Source organism: Lontra canadensis, unplaced genomic scaffold, assembly GCF_010015895.1.
Source record: "Lontra canadensis isolate GAN:19392208 unplaced genomic scaffold, GSC_riverotter_1.0 scaffold71, whole genome shotgun sequence".
NCBI lineage: Eukaryota > Metazoa > Chordata > Mammalia > Carnivora > Mustelidae > Lontra > Lontra canadensis.
Window position 1 is genome coordinate 2,060,833 of NW_022631065.1, and position 23,227 is coordinate 2,084,059.

Sequence of the window (23,227 nt, forward strand, 5' to 3'; positions counted from 1 at the left end):
TCTTCTGCCCAGTCAGCTGTCCTGATTCCACCTGCCTCAGGAGTCTGAGACGTATCCTCAAGAAAACCTAAAGATGCTCATGAGAAATAACATTTAGGTTTAGGCAGGAGAGTGAGAAAGAAGTAGTGGGGGCAGGGGTGTCACAAAGGAAGGTGCCTGTGGGGGAAATGAAGAAAGAAGTAGATGGACATGTGTGTGCCTTTCTTAGAAGATGCCAGAAAGGTGGTCAGACATTCTTTCCTCTGTCAGAGAGAAAAGCAACTGTAACTGTTCATAAGTTTACCACTTCCCAACTCTATTTCCTAGGAATTCAGGTTTTATCCTGTGCTGTGACATTGCAAGGCAGTGTCTGGTACACTTATTTTTTGTGTGTTTCTGTCTCACCTGGCTGGATAGTCAATAGTTTTTGAGAAATGCAAGACAGTGTGATTTGTTTCTCATTTGGGAACTGTGACCACACTTACTTATTACAAAAAGACCAACAGGTTTGGAGAAGCAGAAACCACCACCAGTTATTTAAAAATCAAACAAATAAGCCAGTTTAGATATTTTTGCAACACTTAACAGGTACTGGACTATGTATGGTTTTATTACAACCCCACAGACTGCAACTGTAAGATCTTTATCCAAAGAAAGTAATAACCATTAAGAGGAAAAGCCACGTTCCTTCTAAGATATTTCCTTTAGGCTGACCTTTGGATAAAATCTATGTACAACTTCAACTGCACAAAGATCGCCATATAAGTTTCAGTACGTTGAAGACACATGCAAATGTTCTTAGATGAGAAAAGCCTCCTTGAGGATTTGCATTCCTGGAAAGAAGACGGGATGGGAAAGTACAGATACCAAGCATACTAAGAATGCCCTTAACAGGATCGATAGTCTCCTATGAACTAGAAAAGCATCTTTGAGATTAGGATGTGGAATACTGTTTAGTTTTGTGTGTATCTTTACTTCCACATGGTGATACCTAATACCTCTGTAAGACAGGAAAATTCCACAAAAAGGATAAGCTTTATCTTAAACTCTAAAACTCCTTATCTTAAACTCTAAAATTATGAGTTCATCAACATTAATATCTATCGTACTTCTACTGCCACATAATACAGTAACATCTATTACTTGAACAAGAAAACTCCATGTAACACATGAGCTTAACGTATGACAACTTGCCAACATTCAGGCACACTGAATTGGCATAACTCAGTACTTCCCGAAATTGGCTGAGTATATAAATTCATCTGGAGCATTTGTTAAAAACACAGTTCCCTAGGCCCATGCCTGAAAACTGATTCTAGGAGATTTGAAAATCTATGTTTTTGACAAGGGTCCCAATTATCTTATAATTAGATCAATTTGGCAAATACAGATCGAATGTACAATGGTACTGAAAAGAAAGAAATATTTACCCTGTGGAACAAAACACGATATGCTGCTTTACTTACTATCACCTTGCTCAGATTTTTTTTTTTTTAAGATTTTATTTATTTATTTGACAGAGAGATAGCACAAGATAGCACAAGTAAGCAGAGCAGCAGGCAGAGGGAGCGAGAGATACAAGCTCTCTGCTGAGCAGGGAGCCCAATGTGGGACTTGATCCTGGGACTCCAGGATCATGACCTGAGCTGAAGACAGCTGCTTAACCAACAGAGCTACCCAGGTGCCCCACCTTGCTCAAATTTTTAATTACAAATGTCCTTGCTATTTATTTGCAGTCATGTCTTTGCTATTGTTCGAGTCTTCGCCTTCTGCTTCATCTCACTACTACCCCATCAGTCCTGCTTTTTATGTGCAGCCCTCTGGAAGCTTCCATCAATGTACTGAGAAGAAATCCCATGCCAAAATCATAATGGAGTTTCCAATTTTCCACATGGCCCCAGTGCATGATTGCCAGCAAGCAACCAGTAGCATGGGGAGAGAGAAACCTAGGCAGGCTCTGCACTAAGGGCAGTGCCTGACATGGGGCTCCATCTCACAGCCCCAAGATCAAGACCTGAGCTGAAACCAGGAGTCAGATGCTTAACTGACTGAGCCACCCAGGCGCCCTGGCCAGCATGGATTCTTAACACCGGTGGTCACCAACATCCAGCCCACAGCCTCAGAAGCCATTATTTCATACACACCAGCTCAGTACTACATTTATAGAACATTTTTTTCTGTGACAGGTTGTATCTATTAAAAAAAAATCTAAAATCAGCATGCTTCGTTTTTGTTTTTAAACAGGTACTCCACACATTCTTCCCCATACAATCGCCAACTAGTCTGAAGCAAAGGCATTCCCTGCAGCCTCTTTCTTGAGCTCATACACTCACGTGGAGGGCTTCTCTCTCTGGCAGCTGTGCAGCACTTCAAAAACAACAGATGTGGTAAGCGCTTCTCCCTTTTTCTTTTTTTGGGGGGCTAGGTCTCATAACAAGTTTCTTGCCCGCTCTGTTCACTACTACAGAAAAATGCATTTAAGGGCACCCAGGTGGCTTAGCTGCTTGAGCAGCTGCCTTTGGCTCAGGTCATGATCCTGGAGTCCCAGGATCAAGTCCCTCATTGGGCTCCCTGCTCCGCGGGGAGCCTGCTTCTCCCTCTGACCGTCCCCCCTCTCAGGCTTTCTCTCTCTCTCAAATAAATAAATAAAATCCTAAAAAAAAAAAAAAAAAAAAAAATGCATTTAAAAAACCGGCCTCTCTGCCCCACATACCACATGGCTTCATCTGAAGCTAGACTGCAGCACCACAGCGAGATGGGTCTCGCACCAAAACCATTCAGCAGGTGCTGGGGAGGCGTTAGACCGGTTCTCTACCGTGAGGCTGACCTACCTGGAAGCATCATCCTCCCAGACCACTTGAAACTGCCCTTGAACTCAGATTCTGGGACACGAAGCTTCTTGTTAACAGCAAACACTTTAAGAGAAGTAACTACCTTGCCAATTGGTATTTCTCAACTAGGTTTCTGGATCACAAACTTGATAAACTCATTTATTTCTTTTATCTGACTAATTTTAGCTTCACGAAAAACACTTTCTTTTGAGTATTTGTTCAAGAGCTATGATTTTAGCCGCTTAACCTGGGCTGAAGGATAAGGCTGATCCTGGGACCCAGGGTCCCAGGATGGAGCCCCTATTCGATTTGGGCTCTCTGCTTAGTGGGGAGCCTGCTTTCTCCTCTGCCTGCCACTACCCCTGCTTATACTCCCTCTCTCTGTCAAATAAATAAATAAATAAATAAACCTTAAAAAAAAAAAAGGCGGTAGTTTCCCTTTATCATCTTCTATCGTTACTTTCTGGCAACAGCGGATGTCTGATGCGTCATTTCTCTGGCAACCGCGATCTTATTATGGTAGCACAGCTTCTCTGTCATTTCTTTTTGGGCCCTTTTTTGGATTCATTTTCATCCACACAATCATCCTGAATAGGCTCATCCTGTCTCAAAAGAACTACAGAATCACTCATATTCTACCATCCTTCCACTCCCAAATAACAGCCCACGTGTGTGGTATGATGATGGAGAAAGTAATGTTATTCCTCTGTACAAATGCCAAACCTTCCTTTGACTGTCCACCAACCCAAGTGGACAAATGTTCTGGTTTAAACGGTTCTCTATTATCTGGCCTCGCTCAGCTGATTCCATTCTATTTCCCACTATTTTCCACAACATTCAATGCCTTACCATCCCTTCTACTTCCTACATTTCTTTCTCAACACCCCATCTTAGTTCGTGTTGTCTCTTCCCTCTGAATAATACCTTTCTTTCCCATTCTGTCCACTTTTTGAAATCATATCCATTTTTCAAAGCCTATGTAAAGTCACAAAGCCCTCTGACTTATTCTGTGTTATTCTCCAGTTTTGTCAAATCAGCTAGTTTGGTCTTAAGATGTGCCATAAAGGGGAGTCTGGGTGGCTCAGTAGGTTAAGCCTCTGCCTTCAGCTCAGGCATGAATCTCAGGGTCCTGGGATCGAGCCCTGCATCGGGCTCTCTGCTCAGCAGGGAGCCTGCTTCCCCCCCCCTGCTCTCTCTGCCTGCCTCTCTGCCTACTTGTGATCTCTCCCTGTGTGTCAAATAAATAAATAAAATCTTTAAAAAAAAATGTGCCATAAAGTTTTGTGTGGGGTGAGGCCCTATTTTAAGGTTGTTATGGTAACAGCCATTGTGCCTTACTCCACGATTTAGGTACTTCAGGAAGCGGTATGTCACACTTTACATATTAAATGTAATGCTTTTGGTTAATACTTAGAGAGACATATTCAGAGTCATGAACATTAGTCTTGAAAAAGGCCAGTAAAGATTTCCCTTTCCAAGCTGTCCTTAGTAACTGACCCAGGAATGGCCTAAAACAGACTTTCTTCTGACATTATCCTTCTGAAGGCAAAGAAGTGGGGTAAATGGTGTGTTCCCCTCACCCTCTTCCCGTTTTAACAACTCAGTTAATTTCTCTCAGGCACCCACACCTTTTCTCACGTAACACCTTTCTACAGCTCCCATTCTCCTGTTTCTTTGCTTTTTGTCATCATTTGAACTTTCCTTCTCCTTTCCCACATTCCTTGTTTTTTTCCTCTACTACAGCTCTCGGTCAAGTTGTGAAATTCATCATGGTTGAAAAGACGAAAGGTACTGCTCTTCTATCTGATGAGTTAGGGGTTCTGGAGCAAAATTAAGATGTAGTGCACTTTGGGTGCTCAGTCAGTTAAGCGTCTGACACTTGATTTCGGCTCATGTCATGATCTCAGGGTCATGAGACTGAGACTTGCATTAGGCTCCCGGCCGAGTCTGCTTGAGATTCTCTCTCTCCTGTCCCTCTGCCCCTCCCCCCACTTGTGCTTTCTAAATAAAATAAATAATAAGATCCTAAAAGAGAAAAAAAAAAAAAGATGTAGTGAAGAATCATGCCACAGCTCTACTACCTTCATAAAAGCTGTTTATTTTTTCATCCTTATGCAAGTTTGCCCCCCTGCCACAAATACATATACACACACACATTGTAAGCACAAGGAAGATAAAAACACAATTTTATTATTATTTTTTTAAGATTTTATTTACTTATTTGACAGAGAGAGATCACAAGTAGTCAGGGAGGCAGACAGAGAGAGAAGGAGAAGCAGGCTCCCCACTGAGCAGAGAGCCCTCATATGGGGCTCAATCCCAGTACCCTGAGATCATGACCTGAGCCAAAGGCAGAGGCTTAACCTACTGAGCCACCCAGGCGCCCCAAAACACCATTTTAAGTCAAAGAATTTCCCTCTGTTGTTTAATACCATATTCACTTTCTAACATAAGGTTACATAGGCTTTCTCTAAGCTAGTTTTGAAATAAAATTCACCACATGCTGTGTTCTACCAACCTATGTGCTCACTGTGCTCTGGTTTCAAGCTAGGTGTCCAAAGGGCATTTACAAAAATAACTTTTTTTTAAAGATTTTATTTATTTGACAGAGAGAGACAACGAGAGAAGGAACGTAAGCAGGGAGAGTGGGAGAGGGAGAAGCAGGCTTCCTGCTGAGCAGGGAGCCCGATGCAGGGCTTGATACCAGGACTCTGGGATCATGACCTGAGCCGAAGGCAGATGCTTTACGACTGAGCCACCCAGGCGCCCTGTCTTCAAATAATCTTTTTAATCAGTTTTTGTTGTTTTATTGTTTTTATTTTGTTTTGTTTTATCTGTTTAAATCTGAGGGATAGGTCAGAAAAAGAAGGAATGAGGAGAGAAGAGACAAAGCTGAAACCTGCTTGAAAAACTCTTCTGAGCCACCTTGTAATTTGCCAACAGTTGCCAGAGAGCTCCATCTTTATGCCATCTTCCCTACAAATCTTCCTACAAATCCTGCAGAACATTTCTTTGACCTGAAATTAGCTGTTTGGACACTGAACTAGACAAACCAGTACTTCATAGGACAAAGAAGAAACCAGATCAGTGGCTAAAGAAAAGAAGAATTCAAAATGAGTGTGTCTGACAGCTGCTGTCTTAGCCAGTACCCCCCTGCACGTTAGGCATTGTTTCCATTCAGAAAACTGCCTGTCTCTCTTCCCCTACAGGATTTTAATTCAACTTCAACGTAGGAGAAAGTAGAAAGTAATGAAAAGCCTCTCAAATACCAGGCACAGATACCTTCCTAGAAAAGCTATTATCTCGTTTTCTCAATAATTTCACAATTCCCTTCTTGGTTTTCATATCATCTTGAGAAACTGATTTCTCATAGAAACATCTCTTAAAAACATCATAACATATGCATACTGGATTATCCCAGAACAAACCTGGAACCTCTGTCTCCAGATAGGTGTCTCCTCTCATTTCCTCCCCGGTTCACAACCCAACACTCTGCCGGGATGCTAACGGCTGTATCACCCTTAAAATGGAAAGCACTATGATCTACTGATTTTAAACAAGTAAATGTGTTCAAAATAATGATTATTTTAAAATATGCAAAGACAGCCAAACACTAAAGACAGAAAAAGGTGATTTATAAAACAGAAAGTGTTTGGGGTCAAAACCAACAAAAAGCACAAAAGATAAAAAGTACTAAACCCTAATCTTCTACAGTTTCTCTAGCTGAGTACAGCTGAGCAGCGACAACATGGTTGCCTATAGCAACTGTATTTCTCAAATCCTATGCATTTCTCCACTATTGTTAAATAAAGTATCCTTGTTAATTCACACAAAAGCAGACAGCATCCGACTGCAGTCTTTGATAAAGAATGCAAGCAGTAGAAGTCAAAGCCTATTTTTTTTTAAAAATGTATATTTGGCTTTTAAATGCTTACCTTTTCTGATTATCTAATTAAAAGGGTAAACGTGAATTAGAGTATTTAAGAAAGTATATAAAATTAAATTAGAAGATTTATAAAAACTGTGGTTCACTCCACCATTATTGCCCCTAATAAGGAAATAAATGTGTTAGGAAGTTAGTTCTATATACGTACATATCAAAATAGTCTCTTGGGGTGCCTGGGTGGCTCACTTCAGTTAAGCACCTACTTTTGGCTCAGGTCATGATCCCAGGGTCCTGAGATTGAGTCCCGCGTCCCCACATCGGGCTCCTTGCTCAGAGGGAAGTCTGCTTCTCCCTCTCCCTCTGCACTCCCTCATCCAGCTTGTGTTCTCTCTTGCTCTGCCCACTTTCTCTCAAATAAATAAAATATTAAAAAAATAAAATAGGGGCACCTGGGTGGCTCAGTGGGTTAAGTCTCTGCCTTCGGCTCAGGTCATAGTCTCAGGGTCCTGGGATTGAGCCCCACATCAGGCTCTCTGCTCATAAGGGAACCTGCTTCCCCCTCTCTCTCTGCCTGCCTCTCTGCCTTCTTGTGATTTCTCTCAGTGTCAAATAAATAAATAAAATCTTTAAAAAAATAACAAAAATAAAATAAAATGGTCTCTCAATGAAATACAGATACATTGATAGTAAGTCTCAAAAGTCCTATAGACAATTTAAAACACGTAGCACTTCTCACAGCTGTCATGCACAAATCATATCTATCAATGTTAATCTGGTTTGCAGATTTGATCTAATACTTTCCTGCTTGTTTAATTTAGAGATCAAATGCATCTAATTGTTTATACACAAACTGCCACAACAGTGATAATAATTTCTGTTTTGTGCTCTATGACACTCAAACAACTATTTAAATATTAATAAATATCAGCTAATACCGATTATTCTGAATCATTAAAAATGACTTAAAGGTCTTTTTATGCTCTTACTTTTCTCCATAATAACTGTCATTGTTAAAGTTTAGGTATGTACGTACATATGTGATCTGCTCCAACTCCCCACCCTGAGATGGAGAGTCGCATGCTCTTCCAACCCAGCCAGCCAGGGGCCACAGGAGTTATCACTCAAAATAAAACTGTCTCAAGTCAGACTGTGGGAAATTTCCAAAAACCATTCTTTCTCCTTGAGTTTGATTTCTTATAAGCGGAACACAGTAAAACCACGCTATTTCAAATATATTTCATTCTGTTATGAACACATCTAGGTCTTCATTAAAAAGGCAGGGTAATTTATCATTCACATAAAGGAAGAGAATTCAAACGCTGGCCACCGCCCTAACCCCCATTCTGGAGGGCGATGAAAATGAATAGATACATCAAATGAAAACCAGAAAGCAAAAATTTCCCAGCAATGACCTATTTGAGCCCTGCGGTTCTGTTCATAATTTCTGGAAGTGGGAAGAAAATGTTGGTAAACAAATGTTATCTTTTATGCATAATATTCTACAGATAAATTAGAAGAGATTAACTAAAGGAAGGAGTGAAAGAAGATTAACTATGTATCATTAATGAAACATTGTAGCGTGTTTCATCTAAAAGCAACAAAATCCCTGAAGTCTTTCTAGTTAGGGGCAGTGCAAGCTCAAATGGAAGATCGAAGAAAAATCTCAGGAGTTTTTTCTCAGTTCCTTCCTACGTCCAAAGAAAAGTTTTTCTACCTACCATGTTTCTTCCGCCATCCTAACACCTCCTCAATAATCCATATTTGCAAATCGCATTTGACCACAATTGCTCACCTCTACTACCAGAATGATGGAATTTAAAATTACATACTGTGCTCCTTCCCCTCTTAATTCTTCCCACAACCAAAATCCAATTAGTTGCCCCATCTACCAACTCCCAGGGATTTTAAGAACTCATGCTTAATTTCAAAATCAAACTGTTTATCATATTTGGTGTAACTCCTGGATTATACCCAATCTGCTTCTTACATTTTAACTAGTCATCACCTTCACTATGCATTCTATATCAGATGTTGTTTTTCACAGTATCTGGCTCTGAAGGTCCCTTCCATACCCTCAAAATCAAAAGTCTCTTGAGTAACTGCAAATTAATCTTAAGAATGGAGTCAAATCAGAGGTTGGGGCCTTAAAGAGTCCCTAGTTGAGAAAGGAAACAAAAATATAGACACGGTTACAAAGTTGTCTACAAAGTTGTTTTGGAAATTAACCTTCAGTAGACTTTCTTGCTAGCTGTGTCAGGTATCAGTAAATGCTTATTACTGGTAACAATGACACCTGCAGTGACATAGCCTCTTGCCCCTATATGTTCCAGATGGATGCTGGTTAGAGGAGTGAGATCCTTAAGTCCTCTAGGAAGATACAAACAGCTGGCCTAGAGGACACATGCAGGGAACACAGGGGCAAAAGAAGACAGCACACTGCACACTGAGCATTCAGAAAGAAAACTGTACCACAGGAAGAGAAAAGGAGGGACAGTTAATTGTTAAATGAATACAGTCCCCTACCAAAATGACGAGTCATTCTTGAAATCCAGAACTTTTCCATGTTTGACTAACCATGACTTTGGCAAAACACTGCAATGGGGGGTGGAGTACACCTAGCAAGGGGACACCTAGTAACATCACCTGGACATTTATACAACTGTAATGTTATGAGAGCTGATAATATGCTCCAAATGTGTACGGAGAGCCACTGAAAATATTTAATAACTGGGGTGGCACAGGCACCAGTCCTCCAGCAATGGAGAGTAGTCAGGAAGCCATACATGGTGCAGCCTGGGATTGAGGAGGACATGACTTACGTGAAGAAAAAACCCTGTCCTTCATATCAAAGATTCTTGCTTACTTGCCGTTTTTCACTTGAAATGCCTGGGTGGAAACACATGGCAGATGCAGTGTTCATGCAGACTAGGGCCTGACAAGGAGGCAACAATCCCTGAAATACTCTACCAACATCATTCGAAAAACAGTAAGGCCACTGTCTTGAGCTATGTACTGAAAGCCTGCGAACTTTTCAGGTACGTACTAAACAGGACTTCTGAGAGACACACCACGAAATCATTTGTAGACAGCAGGTATTTAATTTTCAAACCATGGATCAGGTATAGAGGAGTGTAAACAAATTTTGAGTGTTTACTCTCAGGAAAAAAATAAAGGCAAAACTGCTGAGGCAGACCTACTGATTCTTATTTTAAAGAATTAGCCTTTCATTCATGGAAAGGACTTAACTTTCTGCTAGATTCTCCCATTTCAGAAGCAGAATACCAAGTAACCTTCCTGTCTGGGTGGGGTGATGAAAGCACTGTACCAGGACCTACCGCCTACTAACGATTTTAAGAATGCCTCCTTCAGTGGGGACACCCCTCTCTACTGTATCTAGGTAACTAAAGTACCCAAACTTCAAAGAAATTAAGTCAAAAAGAAATTACTCCCAATTTCCTCCAACAACCAGGACAGAGATGCAATCAAGCCCACATTCCTCAGACTGGTACCTGGGACTGTTCCCGAAGGAAGTAAAGTCACCTTTACAGAATAAGAACAGATTAAGAACAGTAGTAAAACGTGACAACAGTTTTCTGAGGCTGCAAGATGGTGCAAGACGAAAGCAGTTCTGAGCTGTTAGGTAGTAAGATTTGGCTGGAGGACAAACGTAATGTAAATTTACCAAATGTTTGAACTATAAATCTCTTGAGCAACTTTAAGCATCCAGCTAAGCAGTGTAAACGGGAATAGAAGTGAACCTGAATTACATACAAGTGTAATAGCAGAGCTGTAGCCAAGAGAAAAGAGGACAGTGGTTAAGTAGGGACTCTACAACCCGGAGGGACTCTGGCTGAGTTCAAACACCTGGCTCTGCCCCTTAGTAGCCGTGTGTCACTGGACACACTATTTCTCTTTAGTTTTCAGCTAAATTGGTTTGAGTACACTTGGGGGCTTATTAGTTGATGCAATGTGCAACTGCTTGTGCCAAAATTCTCCAAATTCCAGACCCAGAGTTCCACCTCTCATCTCTTACTTTATTTACTATTACCTATGATAAAGGGGGGTGAACTTTATCATTTCTTAAAAGTTGAATATATGCTGACTCAGATGTCAAATAAAATATGCAAAAGGCTTTCAAGGCAAGATTTTCTTTGTGCATTATTCGAAGTCCTTGGTTTTTAGCCAAAGGGGAAAATTAGAGTAGGAGGAATTTCTAAGGATCTTACAGCTTTGATCTGATGAAAACTGAGTAAGTGATCTGTTACAATGAGATGGGACAAAGGATTACTATACTTAATGACTTAAGATTTAAAAATTTTCTTACGAGGGTTTCCCCATTGAAGAGAAATGAAGCAGGTAGCAAGAATACTCTAGAAAGAGCTATGCTGCAGGCTGGGGTGCTTTCACCCTGTGCACAGGGCATTTGCTAAGGGCTCCTGAATTTGGTCAAGATTCCACACTGCACTTTTTGGCAACAGGGTAAGAAAGGCTAGTGTGAACAAATGAAGCGTGCTATCTTGCACATGTGCAGCCTCCTAGGATGTGTAAAACTTGCTGTTAAAAGATAATTTTAATAACTATTATGCCAACAGTATCAGTCCACTTAGCAGGAGATAAGCTGACAGTGACCTAGCTTTATTTTTGTAGAAATAATGTACTTCAACACATCCTTTTAGACACAAGGCTGCTTCACTTACCACTTCTGTTGATGTTTCTGCATGTTCAGAAGTAACATGTTCTTGAAGAGATGTCTCCGTATAGCCCATTTTTCCACAATAGGGACAAGTAAAAGACTGTGGCTGCTCTACAGAGAAAGCTTCCCCACCATAGTATAAATCTGAAAAATAACATGGAGTTGTAGTAAGAAATAATTATTGTTTTTTTTTGGTTTTTGTTACTTTTTTTTTTAAACTACATAAAAATGTAAACAGAAGGTACAATAATGTAACACAGAAGTGTGCGTGAAATCTCCAACAACCTTACTCTGTCAAGGAGTGCTTGGGAACCTCTCTGATTACTTATGCAACATCCTTATTCTCCCTGGACTCTGTGACACCCCTCCAAAATTTCTTTTCTACCCATATAGCTATTATTGCCTTAAGAGAAAAATAAAGCAAATAACTTCTAATATCTTCATTTAATTTTGAATTTTTTTTTTTTGGAAGACTTTAAGTAATCTCTACACCCAAGGTGGGGCTCAAACTCATGACCCCAAGATCAAGAGTCACACGTTCTTCTGACTGAGCCAGCCAGGCACCCTCTCCCTTCATTTAATTTTGAAACAGCTCTCATTTCACATCTAGTTCTAATTTTATTGTAATTTATTTTTTCTTTATCTCTTATGTGCAGCAATGCCAATCTCACCACAAAGAACTAGCAGGGTGAGGGGCGCCTCATGGCTCAATTGGTGGAGTATATGTGATTCTTGATTTTGGGATTGTGAGTTCAAGCCCCACGTTGGGTGTAGAGATTACTTAAAAATAAAATCTTAAAAGAAAAAAAAAAAACAATCAGCAGGGTGTATCCTAATACAAGAACATAAGTGCTCAGAGTATGCGACTGCGATCAATACGCCAACTCCCAGATGCAGTTACCTGTCTAAAGCACACACCACTCCTTTAGCAGGAGGGACCCGAGGCATTCGGTTCTTGTAAAATGCTAACGTGAATGGAGCACTACCACAACATACTCTGTCCAAATTGGTTACTGAAGAACCAGCCAATTAAAGATATTCCATGCAAATAAATTTGTTTGCCTCATACATTTCAAGTTCTATTTTTCTCCATTAGTAGTACAAAAGGAAATACAATTGCAAGTATATTTAGTATGTTACGTCCCATATAAAGAACTATATGTAACATGACACAAATACTTAATAGATACGACCATTTTTGTGAGAAGAGAAAATGAAAGAGTATTCACTACATGACAGATTTGTTCACATTCGTTTTTAGGAAGATTCAGACTATCTTGAAAATATTTACCCATTTATTATATGCATAAGACTTGCCAGGTGGATTTGGGGTAGATGGGGATAAATATATAAAAATGAATAAAACTTGTTCCCCTGATAAAGGGCATATACAAGAAACCCACGGCTAACATCATACTTATTGGTGAAAAGACTGATGTCTTCCTCCCTAAGACCTGGAACAAGATAAAAATGTCCATTCTTTTAAAGATGTCCACTTGTTAAAAGATTATTATTTTAAAGATTATTATTGTTTTAAAGATTATTTGAGAGAGAGAATGCACTCAGGAAAGAGGGGCAAAGGGAGAGGGAGAGAGACTCTCAAGCAGACTCCATGTGAGCCCAAGGTGGGGCTGGATCCCAAGATCCCAAGACCTGAGCCAAAACCAAGAGTCAGAAGCTCAACCAACTGAGCCACCCATACAGCCCGGCTCTCGCCATTTCTATTCATTATTTTCTGGAGGGTCTAGTCATTAGGCAAGGAAACAAAATGAAAAGCAGCTAGATGATGGGGCGCCTGGGTGATTCAGCTGTTAAGCGTCTGCCTTTAGCTCAGGTCATGATTCCAGTGTCCTGGGATCAGCCCCTTCCTTGGCAGATGTCTGCTTCTCCCTCTCCCACTCCCCGTTTCTGTTCCCTCTCTCGGTCAAATAAGTAAATAATATCTTTAAAAAAAAGAAAAAAAGAAAGAAAAGCAGCTACATGCAAAGGAAGAAGTAAAACCATCTAGCATCCGCCTCTCAGTTTTGGCTCAGGTCATGATCTCATGGGTCAGAGATCAGAAGTGAGACCCACTTCAGGTTCTGCACTCAAAAGTTCTCTCCCTCTGCCCCTCCCTGCCCCACCCTCTTAAAATAAATAAATATTGGGGTGCCTGGGTGGCTCAGTGGGTTAAAGCGTCTGCCTTTGGCTCAGGTCATGATCCCAGGGTCCTGGGATCAAGCCCCGCATTGGGCTCTCTGCTTGGCCGGGAGCCTGCTTCCCTTCCTCTCTCTCTGCCTACTTGTGATCTCTGTCTGTCAAATAAATAAATAAAATCTAATAAATAAATAAATAAATAAATATTATTTTAAAAAAAAGGGGGGGGGGGAGTGTGATATGGTAAGTGCTGTGAAATGTGTAAGCCTGACGATTCACAGACCTGTACCCCCGGGGCAAATAATACATTATATGCTAATAAAAATAATTAATTAAAAAAGGGGAGAAAATGCTAAAAAAATCCACTAATAAACTATTAGAATAAACAACAAAAACATTATAGGATATAAAATCTATGTACAAAAACCAATTGTTCTACTATACACTTGCAGTGAACAATCTACAAGTAAAATTTTTAAAATCCATTTAAAATAACAAAAAGAATAAAATACTAAGAAACACATTTAATGAAAGAAGTATAAAACTTATCCTCTGGTAACTATAAAACTTTGTTGGAAAATATCAAAGATGACCTAAATAAATGGAAAAACATCTCATGTTTACGGACTGGTAGACTTAATACCGTTGCTCTCCAAAGCGATCTACAGATTCAAAACAATCCCCATCAAAATCCCCGTTGGCCTCTTTGCAGAAATTTGATGAGCTGATCCTAAAATTCTTTCATAGAAACTCAAAGGGTTTAGAATACCCAAAGCAATCTTGAAAGAAACAAAAACAAAACAAAACTGGAAGACTCACACTTGTCAATTTCAAAGCTTACTATAAGCTTATAGTAATTAAGATAGTGTGGTACTGGCATAAAGAAAGATATATAAATCAATGAAATAGACTGAGAGTCTAGGAATAGACACATTTATGGCCCACCAACTTTTCTTTTTTAATAGCTTTACTGACATATCTTAAACACATAAAAATTGTGTATACTTATGGTATACAAATTGATGTTTTGATACATGTACATACTGCGAAAAGATCACCAAATCAGGCTAACATAACAAAGACCTCTACAAAGTTACCTGTATGTGTGTGTTGAAAAGATTTAAGATCTATCCTCTCCAAAAATTTCAGTTATACAATATTGTTAACTATGGTCATCATACCAAATATATCAGCTCTCTAGAGCTTATTCATCTTGCATAATAGAACTCTGTACCTTGTGACCAACATCACCCCATCTCCCCAACCTTGCTTCAGGTCAACCGATTTTTAACAAGAATGCCAAAGCAATTCGTTGGATAAACAACAGTCTTTTTCAACACATGATGCTGGAATGATTGGGTATCCATATGCAAAAAATGGTCTACCTCATCATTCCATGTACAAAAATTAATGCAACATGGATCAAAGATCTAAAGGTAAAAGCTAAAACAATAAAACTCTTAGAAGAAAACATTGTTTTAAATCTTCATGATCTTAGATTGGCCAATGGTTTTTTAGATGTGATACCAAAAACATAACAAAAGAAAAAATAAACTGGACATCATCAAAATTATAACTTCTGGGGCACCTGGATGGCTCAGTGGGTTAAAACTTCTGCCTTCAGCTCAGGTCATGATCCTGGGGTCTGGGATCGAGCCCCGCATTGGGCTCTCTGCTCAGCAGGGAGCCTACTTCCTCCTCTCTCTCTGCCTGCCTCTCTTCCTACTTGTGATCTCTGTCAAATAAATAAATAAAATCTTTAAAAAAAAAAGAAAAAATTAAAACTTCTGTGCTTTAAAACACACATCAAAAAAGTGAAGACACAGGGTGCCTGGGTGGCTCAGTCAGTCAAGTGTCCAACTCTTGATCTCAGGGCCCTGAGTTCAAGCCTTGCATCAGGCTCCACATTGGACAGGGAGCCTAGTTTTATAAATAAATAAAAGTCGGGGTTGGGCGGCTGGGTGGCTCAGTTGGTTAAAAAGTTACCTTCGGCTCAGGTCATAATCCTAGGGTCCTGCAGTGGAGCCCTGAATCAGGCTCAGCAGGGAGCCTCCTTCTCCCTCTCCCTCCCACTCTGCCTACTTGTCCCCTCTCTCTGTGTCAAATAAATAAATAAAATCTTAAAAAAAAAAAAAAAAAGGTGAAAAGACTCATGGAATGCAAGAAAATTTCTGCAAATCATCCACCTGATAAGGAACTTGTATAAAGAGTATACAAGGAACTATTAAAACTCAGTAATAAAAAAGACATATTACCCAATTTAAAAATGGGCAAAGGATCTGAACTGTTATTTCTCCAATGCAGATCTACTGTATGACCAGTAAGCGTAAGAAAAGATGGTCACTATCATTAGCCATCAGAGAAACACGAATCAAAACCCTGTGAGAGGGGCACCTGGGTGGCTCATTGGTTTAAGCCTCTGCCCTCAGCTCAGGTCATGATCTCAGGGTCCTCGGATCGAGCCCCGCATCGGGCTCTCTGCTCAGCGGGGAGCCTGCTTCCCCCACCCTCTCTGCCTGCCTCTCTGCCTACTTGTGATCCCTCTCTGTCAAATAAATAACATCTTAAAAAAACAAACAAACAAACAAACAAACAAACCATGAGAGGGGTGCCTGGGTGGCTCAGTGGGTTAAGCCTCTGCCTTCGGCTCAGGTCGTGATCTCAGGGTCCTGGGATTGAGTCCTGCATCAGGCTCTCTGCTCAGCGGGGAGCCTGCTTCCTGCCTCTCTCTCTCTCTCTGCCTCTCTGCCTACTTGTGATCTCTCTCTCTGCGTCAAATAGATAAATAAAATCTTTAAAAAAAAAAATCCAAAACAACAAAAAAACCCATGAGATACTACCTCACAGCAACTGTGATGGCTATAAACAGAAAGATAACAAGTGATGACTAGGTAAGAACTTACAGCATGAAACATTTATAGCTTTTCTTATCACTTAATAAGGTCTTCTAATCAACTGTAGAAACAGTCTGCTTTCTGATAATCAGAGCAAGAATACTGTATGCTGTTGGCAAGAACAGTCCATTGGCTTTACTCCTTCTAAGCTGAGGCACACTTCCATCTCAGACCTTATCAGTTTTACAGATCTCTGAATGGCTTTCATGAACAATTAAGCTATGATTAAGAGAATTATTTAGAATATAGAAGTAAGATTCATGTTATTTTTAATGTATCCTATTGGCAAGAGTCTTAGAACATTTTGCCTTTCCTTTTTCAAGCACATACACACAAATTTCTAGATGACAACCCATTAGAATGTGAACTAAATACATACCAAAATCTACTCTTGTTAATATGCACTGCATCGGGTGGTCAGTTGTATGCCTTGTTGTTGTTGCACCACTTTCATAACAAGATGCACAAAGATCGTAATCGTAGCAAATTAAACACTTATATCTGCGACCTCGAAAATTTCCTTTTAAACATGCATCACAGCTGACACCTATTAAAAAAAGAAATATCATTAATTAGCAACTGTAATAGGCCACACTCCATTTCATTTTTATAAATTTTTTAAGGTACATATTTAACACCATATTTCCTTCCCAAAATGACTAGAAACAACATAGTAAAATGTTCTAAGAATTTCCAACAATATGGTGGATCTGTTACTCTGATTTACATTCCTAATGAAAATAACTTTAAAAAATTATGGCATTTGCAAACAGCATTAAAAAAATGCCTATCAATAAATATAACCAAAGAAAGGCAGCTCTTTATGAAGCAAATAAGTGCACATATATTCAGGGATGCGTGGTTGGTTCAGTGGGTGGGGTGTGCAACTTTTGATCTTGGGGTTGTAGGCTCGAGCCCCATGATGGATGCGGAGAGTACATAAAAAAAAAATAAATAAAAGCTTTAAATAAATACACACACACACACACACACACACACGCTCAAAGACATTTAAAGGACTTGAAAAAATAAAAGTATCAGCTTCACAGATGGGAAGCTTCAATTAAATGAAATGTCAATTCTCCCTAAATCAATTGATAGAATCAACGCAATTCTAATCAAAATCACAAAAAAACTTTTTGTGGAACGTGACAAACTGACTCAAATTTTTATGAAAGTTGCAAAAGGCCAATAATAACCAAGATGTTCCTGAAGAAAAATAAGATGGAGGGATCTGCTTAACATATCAAGCACTATTATAAAGCTACAGTTAGGGGTGCCTGGGTGGCTTAGCTGGTTAAGTGTTAAGGCTCGGACTCTTGGTTTAGACTCAAGTCATGATCTTAGGATCCTGGGATGGAGACCCACATGGGGCTCTCCTCATTAGGAAGTCTGCTGGTCCCTCTCCCTGCCTCACCCCTCCTCTGTGCATGCTTGCTCACCAGTGCGTGCACTGTCTCACAAATAAAGACTTAAAAAACTAAAAAATAAAAGTACAGTAATTAAGACAGGATACTACTAGTATGGAGACAGATCAACTGACCGATGAAACAGAATAGAAGGCCCAAAACAGATGTTGAAATCTATTTTATGACAACATGTTGAAATCTATTTTATGACAACATATTGAAATCTATTTTATGACAACAAAGGCCCTAGAAAATTAGTGGGGGAAAGGAAGGAGGAGATAATGAATAGTGCCAGGACAGGTGATTATCCATATGTGGGGAAAATAAAATCAGATCTCCGCCACAGACCCCACACAGAAACATCAATTCCAGATGGTTTAAAGACAAATGCTGAAGGAAAATGGGGGGGAAAAAATCTCTGGAAGACAATATAGGGGAATATCTTTATGTGCTCAGAGTAGGAAACAATTTCTTAAAACACACACACACGGTCCAAACCATGAGTTTAACTACATTAAGCTCTAAATGCCCTAAAAAGAGCCCTTAAATGCTCTTTCCATTCCTAGCGATGGAAAGAGAAGGCCCTGAAACTGATGACACGTGCAACATGCACAACAGACAACAGTTTGGGGTTCAGAATACACTAAGAACTCTGACATTATCAGTAAGAAAATGACCAACATCTAACAGAAAAATGGACAAATGGGCAAAGACTTGAGTGGGCACTACAAAGAACAATAAATACAAATGACTAGGAAATACATGAAAATATGCTCAATCTCATCAGTCATCAAAGAAGTACAAACTCACAAGCTATCATTTCACAACTACCAGTCTGGCAAAAACATAGAAATCTGAGGATTTCAAATGCTAGTAAGGCTATGCTAGCGAAGATACAACAGAAACACTTCTACTCTGCTAGCGGGAGCATACATCAGTACAACAACTTGGAAAATTTTGTTCACATTCTACTCAAGTTAAATCTGTGCAATTCCTAGGAGTCTGAGACTTTAAGTAGATTCCCTGGGGAATCTTTTGTCTATGTGTATCAGAAGAATGTAGAAGAATGTTCACAGCAGTTTTTGCAATGGGCATGGGGGAGGTGGGGTGTTAACAACCCAAAGGCCCCATAACAGTCTATATTATAGCATGAATTAGAAAATGTATCATAGCGGCATCTGGGTGGCTCAGTTGTTAAGCGACTGACTTCAGCTCAGGTCATGATCCCAGGTCCTGGAATGGAGCCTTGCATCGGGCTCCCTGCTCAGCAGGGAGCCTGCTTCTCCCTCTCCCCCTCCCCATGCTTGTGTTTCCTCTCTAACTCCCTGGCAAATAAGTAAATTAAATATTAAAAAAAAAAAAAAAAAGACAATGCATCATAGCCGCAGGCAAGGACTCCAAGAATCTCACATGACTGAAACAAAGTCTCAAATGGATATATATAGTTTAAAGTCCAAAAACACTATCTAGTTTAGGAAATCAAACATGTAATGAAACTATAAAAGGAAAATGGAATGTTAAAATTTTGGTCAGTGGTTCCCTCTGAGGGGTATGGAGCCCTCAGTGATCTTGAAATATTAGGACTGACACACTTTTAGATCTGGTAAAGGGGGTCTGTTAGTACCACTCTTGTTTTTCCTTTAAGTAATTTCTACACCCAACATGGGGCTTGAACTCATGACCCTGATATCAAGAGTCGTATGCTTCTCCAACTGAGCCAGTTAGGTGCCCCTGAAGGTCTTACATTATTTCATTTGGATGTATTAAGATGATGTTATCACATTTTCTGGTATACTAATATTCAATATAAGTGCTAGTATATACAACCTTTTAAATCAGTCTTCAAGGAGCACCTGGGTGGCTCAGTGGGTTACGCCTCTGCCTTTGGCTCAGGTCATGATTTCAGTGTCCTGGACTATCTGCTCAGCAGGGAGCCTGCTTCCCACCCCCCCCCACCCCCGCATTGCTCTGCCTACTGCTCTGCCTACTTGTGATCTCTGTCTGTCAAATAAATAAATAAAATCTTAAAAAAAAAAAAATCAGCCCTCAAAACACCCTTCCAGATTGTTAAGATTTTCCAAGTTGTACTGAGATCTCACGAAGTTACACTGAAAGCCAATGATGGCATCAAGCCAACAGTTTTTCAGCAAATTCAGTAAATACTGATTGAGTGCCTACCATGTTCTAGGCCGTGGGGCTAGAGCAATAAAACACACAGAGCTCTGCCCCTGTAAGCTAACATTTTAGTGGGTGAAGACAGGTATAGAAACAAATGAAGCTGTAAAGCAAATCAGGAGAAAGAGCCGTGGAGAAAAATAAAGCAGAAAAGGGAAAATTGTTTGGGCAACAAAGCTTCACAGAAAAGATGGTATTTGAGCAAAAAGATGGAATATTTCAAAATTTGCTCATTCAAAACAGCTGCCAGGCAGGCCAATGCTTCCACCATAACATTAAAGATACTGACAAGGGGTAAATAACTATTCAGATCACAACGGAAGTTTAATGTAATTGGATACAGTAACTTTGCCAAACATATGTGGCATGAACTGTGCTAAAAAGGTGGCAGAAAGGAAAACCCAGCTTTGAACACTAACTTTTTGGTGTGTCCCCTCTGAGGTCACCCTGCAGGCCTGGCTTTTCTTTCCATAGTGGGGGCGCCTGCTGACAGGTATAATGAACAAAACTTTCGGCAACTGTGCATGGCGACACCACCAAACTCCGCAACCACCACTTTGAGCAGAAGGTCTGATGATGCTCGTCCCTTCCCTGTTTCACTCTTCCGATATAATTCTAAGTTACCTAAATCTAAATGCCCATAGTTCACCTGCAGGATGAGGGTGTGGGGTGGTGGGAGGCTTCAGTTCAGTAACTGTCAGACCTTTAAGAAACAGGGTTGCTGGGCGCCTGGCTGGCTCAGTTAGGACAGCATGCGACCCTTGCTTGGGATTGTGTCTCAGCCCCATGCTGGGTATAGAGATTACTTAAAAACAATAAAATCTTAAGAAGTGGGGTTGTTGTTGTTTTTTGATGGGAGTCATTTCTAATTTTAATATATGTGCTGCTGATGTGACCATGATGGAGTAATTTCTGAAATGTATGTTTTCTAACTTTTTTTAAAAAAAATATTTTATTTATTTATTCGAGAGAGAAAGAGAGAGAGCGAGCATAAGCAAGGGGTTAGACACAGAAGGACAAGCAGACTCCCCACTGAGCGGGAAGCCCAACTAGGGGCTCGATCCCAAGACGTTGGGATCATGACCTGAGCCGAAGGCAGATGCTTACTCGACTGAGCCATCCAGGCGACCCGTATGTTTTCTAACTTCCTAAACACTTAAGACATTCAACAATGTTTAGGATTCAAAGTTATTATTTCAAACACAAATACTTATTTCAGCCAAACCACCAAACATTATGTAGGGTAAGTTCCTAGCAGGGCTTCTTAAAACTTAGGAGTTACTTTATAATAATCAATGGTGGCAAGTATTCGAGGGAGGTTTTTTGTGTGTGTGTGATTAGCGGGCTATGAATAAAAAATTGAGGTGAAAATGTTTTATTACCACATAGTTCTCTACACAGCCTGCCCTTCTCATTGTATTAACTCTGCCATTTAACACTTCTAATTTAATACTTCTAATCTGTCAACATAAGCTTGAATCAATACCTAATGAGTCAATATCTCATTTTACACAAGATTCCATACCACCTTCTGACTGGAAAGCAAAGCACAGAAGCAGGCATGGGCTTTGCGGCAGTTTCTCAACAGCAGCCACGTCTTCCTCCACTCCCATTTAGAATTACCAAGCCTCATTTAGCTTTGAAAAGGAGCCCAGATTTCCCACTTAAAACAGAGTCCCTTCTAAGTATATCTGTCTGAATTCATTGTGTAACACAGACTAACAGAATTTGCTCCCTTAGCGTCAACTACAGGCAATCTACAGTTCCTATTAGAGAAAATAAGTTAGCTCATTGCTGCATTGTCCCTTGGGTTAACAGTTGCGATCCTACCTGTTACCAGGAGGCTCAGGAAAATCTGAAACAGAACATATACAAGGTATATGTAAAATTACCAATTCCCTGATAGGAAGAACGGACTTGCTTCTGATTATATGTTAAGAATTAACGTTCCCAAAGAATAGTACAATGTTACAATAGAAATAAGAGTTCGGGGAGCCTTGGTGGCTCAGTGGGTTAAAGCCTCTGCCTTCAGCTCAGGTCATGATCCCAGCAACCTGGGATGGAGCCCCGCATCAGGCTCTCTGCTCAGTGGGGAGCCTGCTTCCTCCTCTCTCTCTGTCTGACTCTCTGCTTACTTGAGATCTTTCTGTCAAATAAATAAATAAAATCTTAAAAAAAAAAAAAAAGAAATAAGAGTTCAAGTATTGTCAAACAAAATACTGCCTTGTGAGACAAGGCTGGGGGACCACTGGGTGCTAGCAAGGAGATCTACTGGATTAAAAACACTGTTTAGGTTCATCTACCCTACACTAAATACATCCTGCAAAAACTGAGTTAACCACATAATAAAACAGGCAACTGATCTTTGAATAATCTAGTGTTAGCCATAGTGTGTCATAAATGAATCTGGTAAGCACTAGTTTATAAGATGGTAACTGCACAAGCTACATCATAAAGTTATGGTGGGATATTTGTGATCTCCATCTGACCAAGCTGTAAGATAAAAATGCTAGGAAATATAGTTTAACCTCAATTATGATATTGGCCCTGGTGAAACTTAAATGAAGAGAATGTGAATATCTGACAATGCCTTTCTGTAAGAGGGATATCCGAGCACATTCACGTCCTCAACATTTACCTTTTTATTTAACAGTTCTGTAAAATAAATACACAAAAGCTATGAACTAAAAAAATCAAAGGAAAGAATGCCCTCTAGTGGGAACATAAAATAAGTTAAAAAAAAAAAAAAAAAAAACCACTGAAGTACTATGTAAAAAGTCTTTTTTACCCTTAATTTTAAAAAATGAAACAAAGGGGGCGCCTCGGTGGCTCAGTGGGTTAAAGCCTCTGCCTTCAGCTCAGGTCATGATCCCAGGCTGCTAGGATCGAGCCCCACATCGGGCTCTCTGCTCAGCAGGGAGCCTGCTTCCCCCCTCTCTCTGCCTGCCTCTCTGCCTACTTGTGATTTCCGTCTGTCAAATAAATAAATAAAATCTTTAAAAAAAATAAAAAATAAAAATGAAACAAAGGCTTTTACAGTTGTTTATTCACAGCGATTTATTTATTTTTAAAGATTATTTTAAAATACTTTCTACACCCAATGTGGGGCTCAAACTTACAACCTCGAGGATCAAGAATTACATGCTCTACCAACTGAGTTAGCCAGGCACCCCTATTTACAGTTTCACCTTTTATCACCCAAAAGGTGATACAGCCTTTTCACT

The 23,227-nt window shown here is 39.9% G+C and overlaps 1 protein-coding gene across 1 annotated transcript in view; it reads right to left on the reverse strand.

Annotated features, from left to right (window-relative positions):
• KCMF1 (potassium channel modulatory factor 1) overlaps positions 1-23,227 on the reverse strand; it is a 74,668-nt gene that overhangs the window by 11,834 nt on the left and 39,607 nt on the right. Inside the window, exons 2-3 of the mRNA XM_032880674.1 lie at positions 16,799-16,966; positions 11,394-11,533 (exon numbers count right to left, since the gene is read on the reverse strand). Of these exons, the coding sequence (XP_032736565.1) occupies positions 11,394-11,533; positions 16,799-16,966 (308 nt within the window). The remainder of the gene's footprint in view (positions 1-11,393; positions 11,534-16,798; positions 16,967-23,227) is intronic.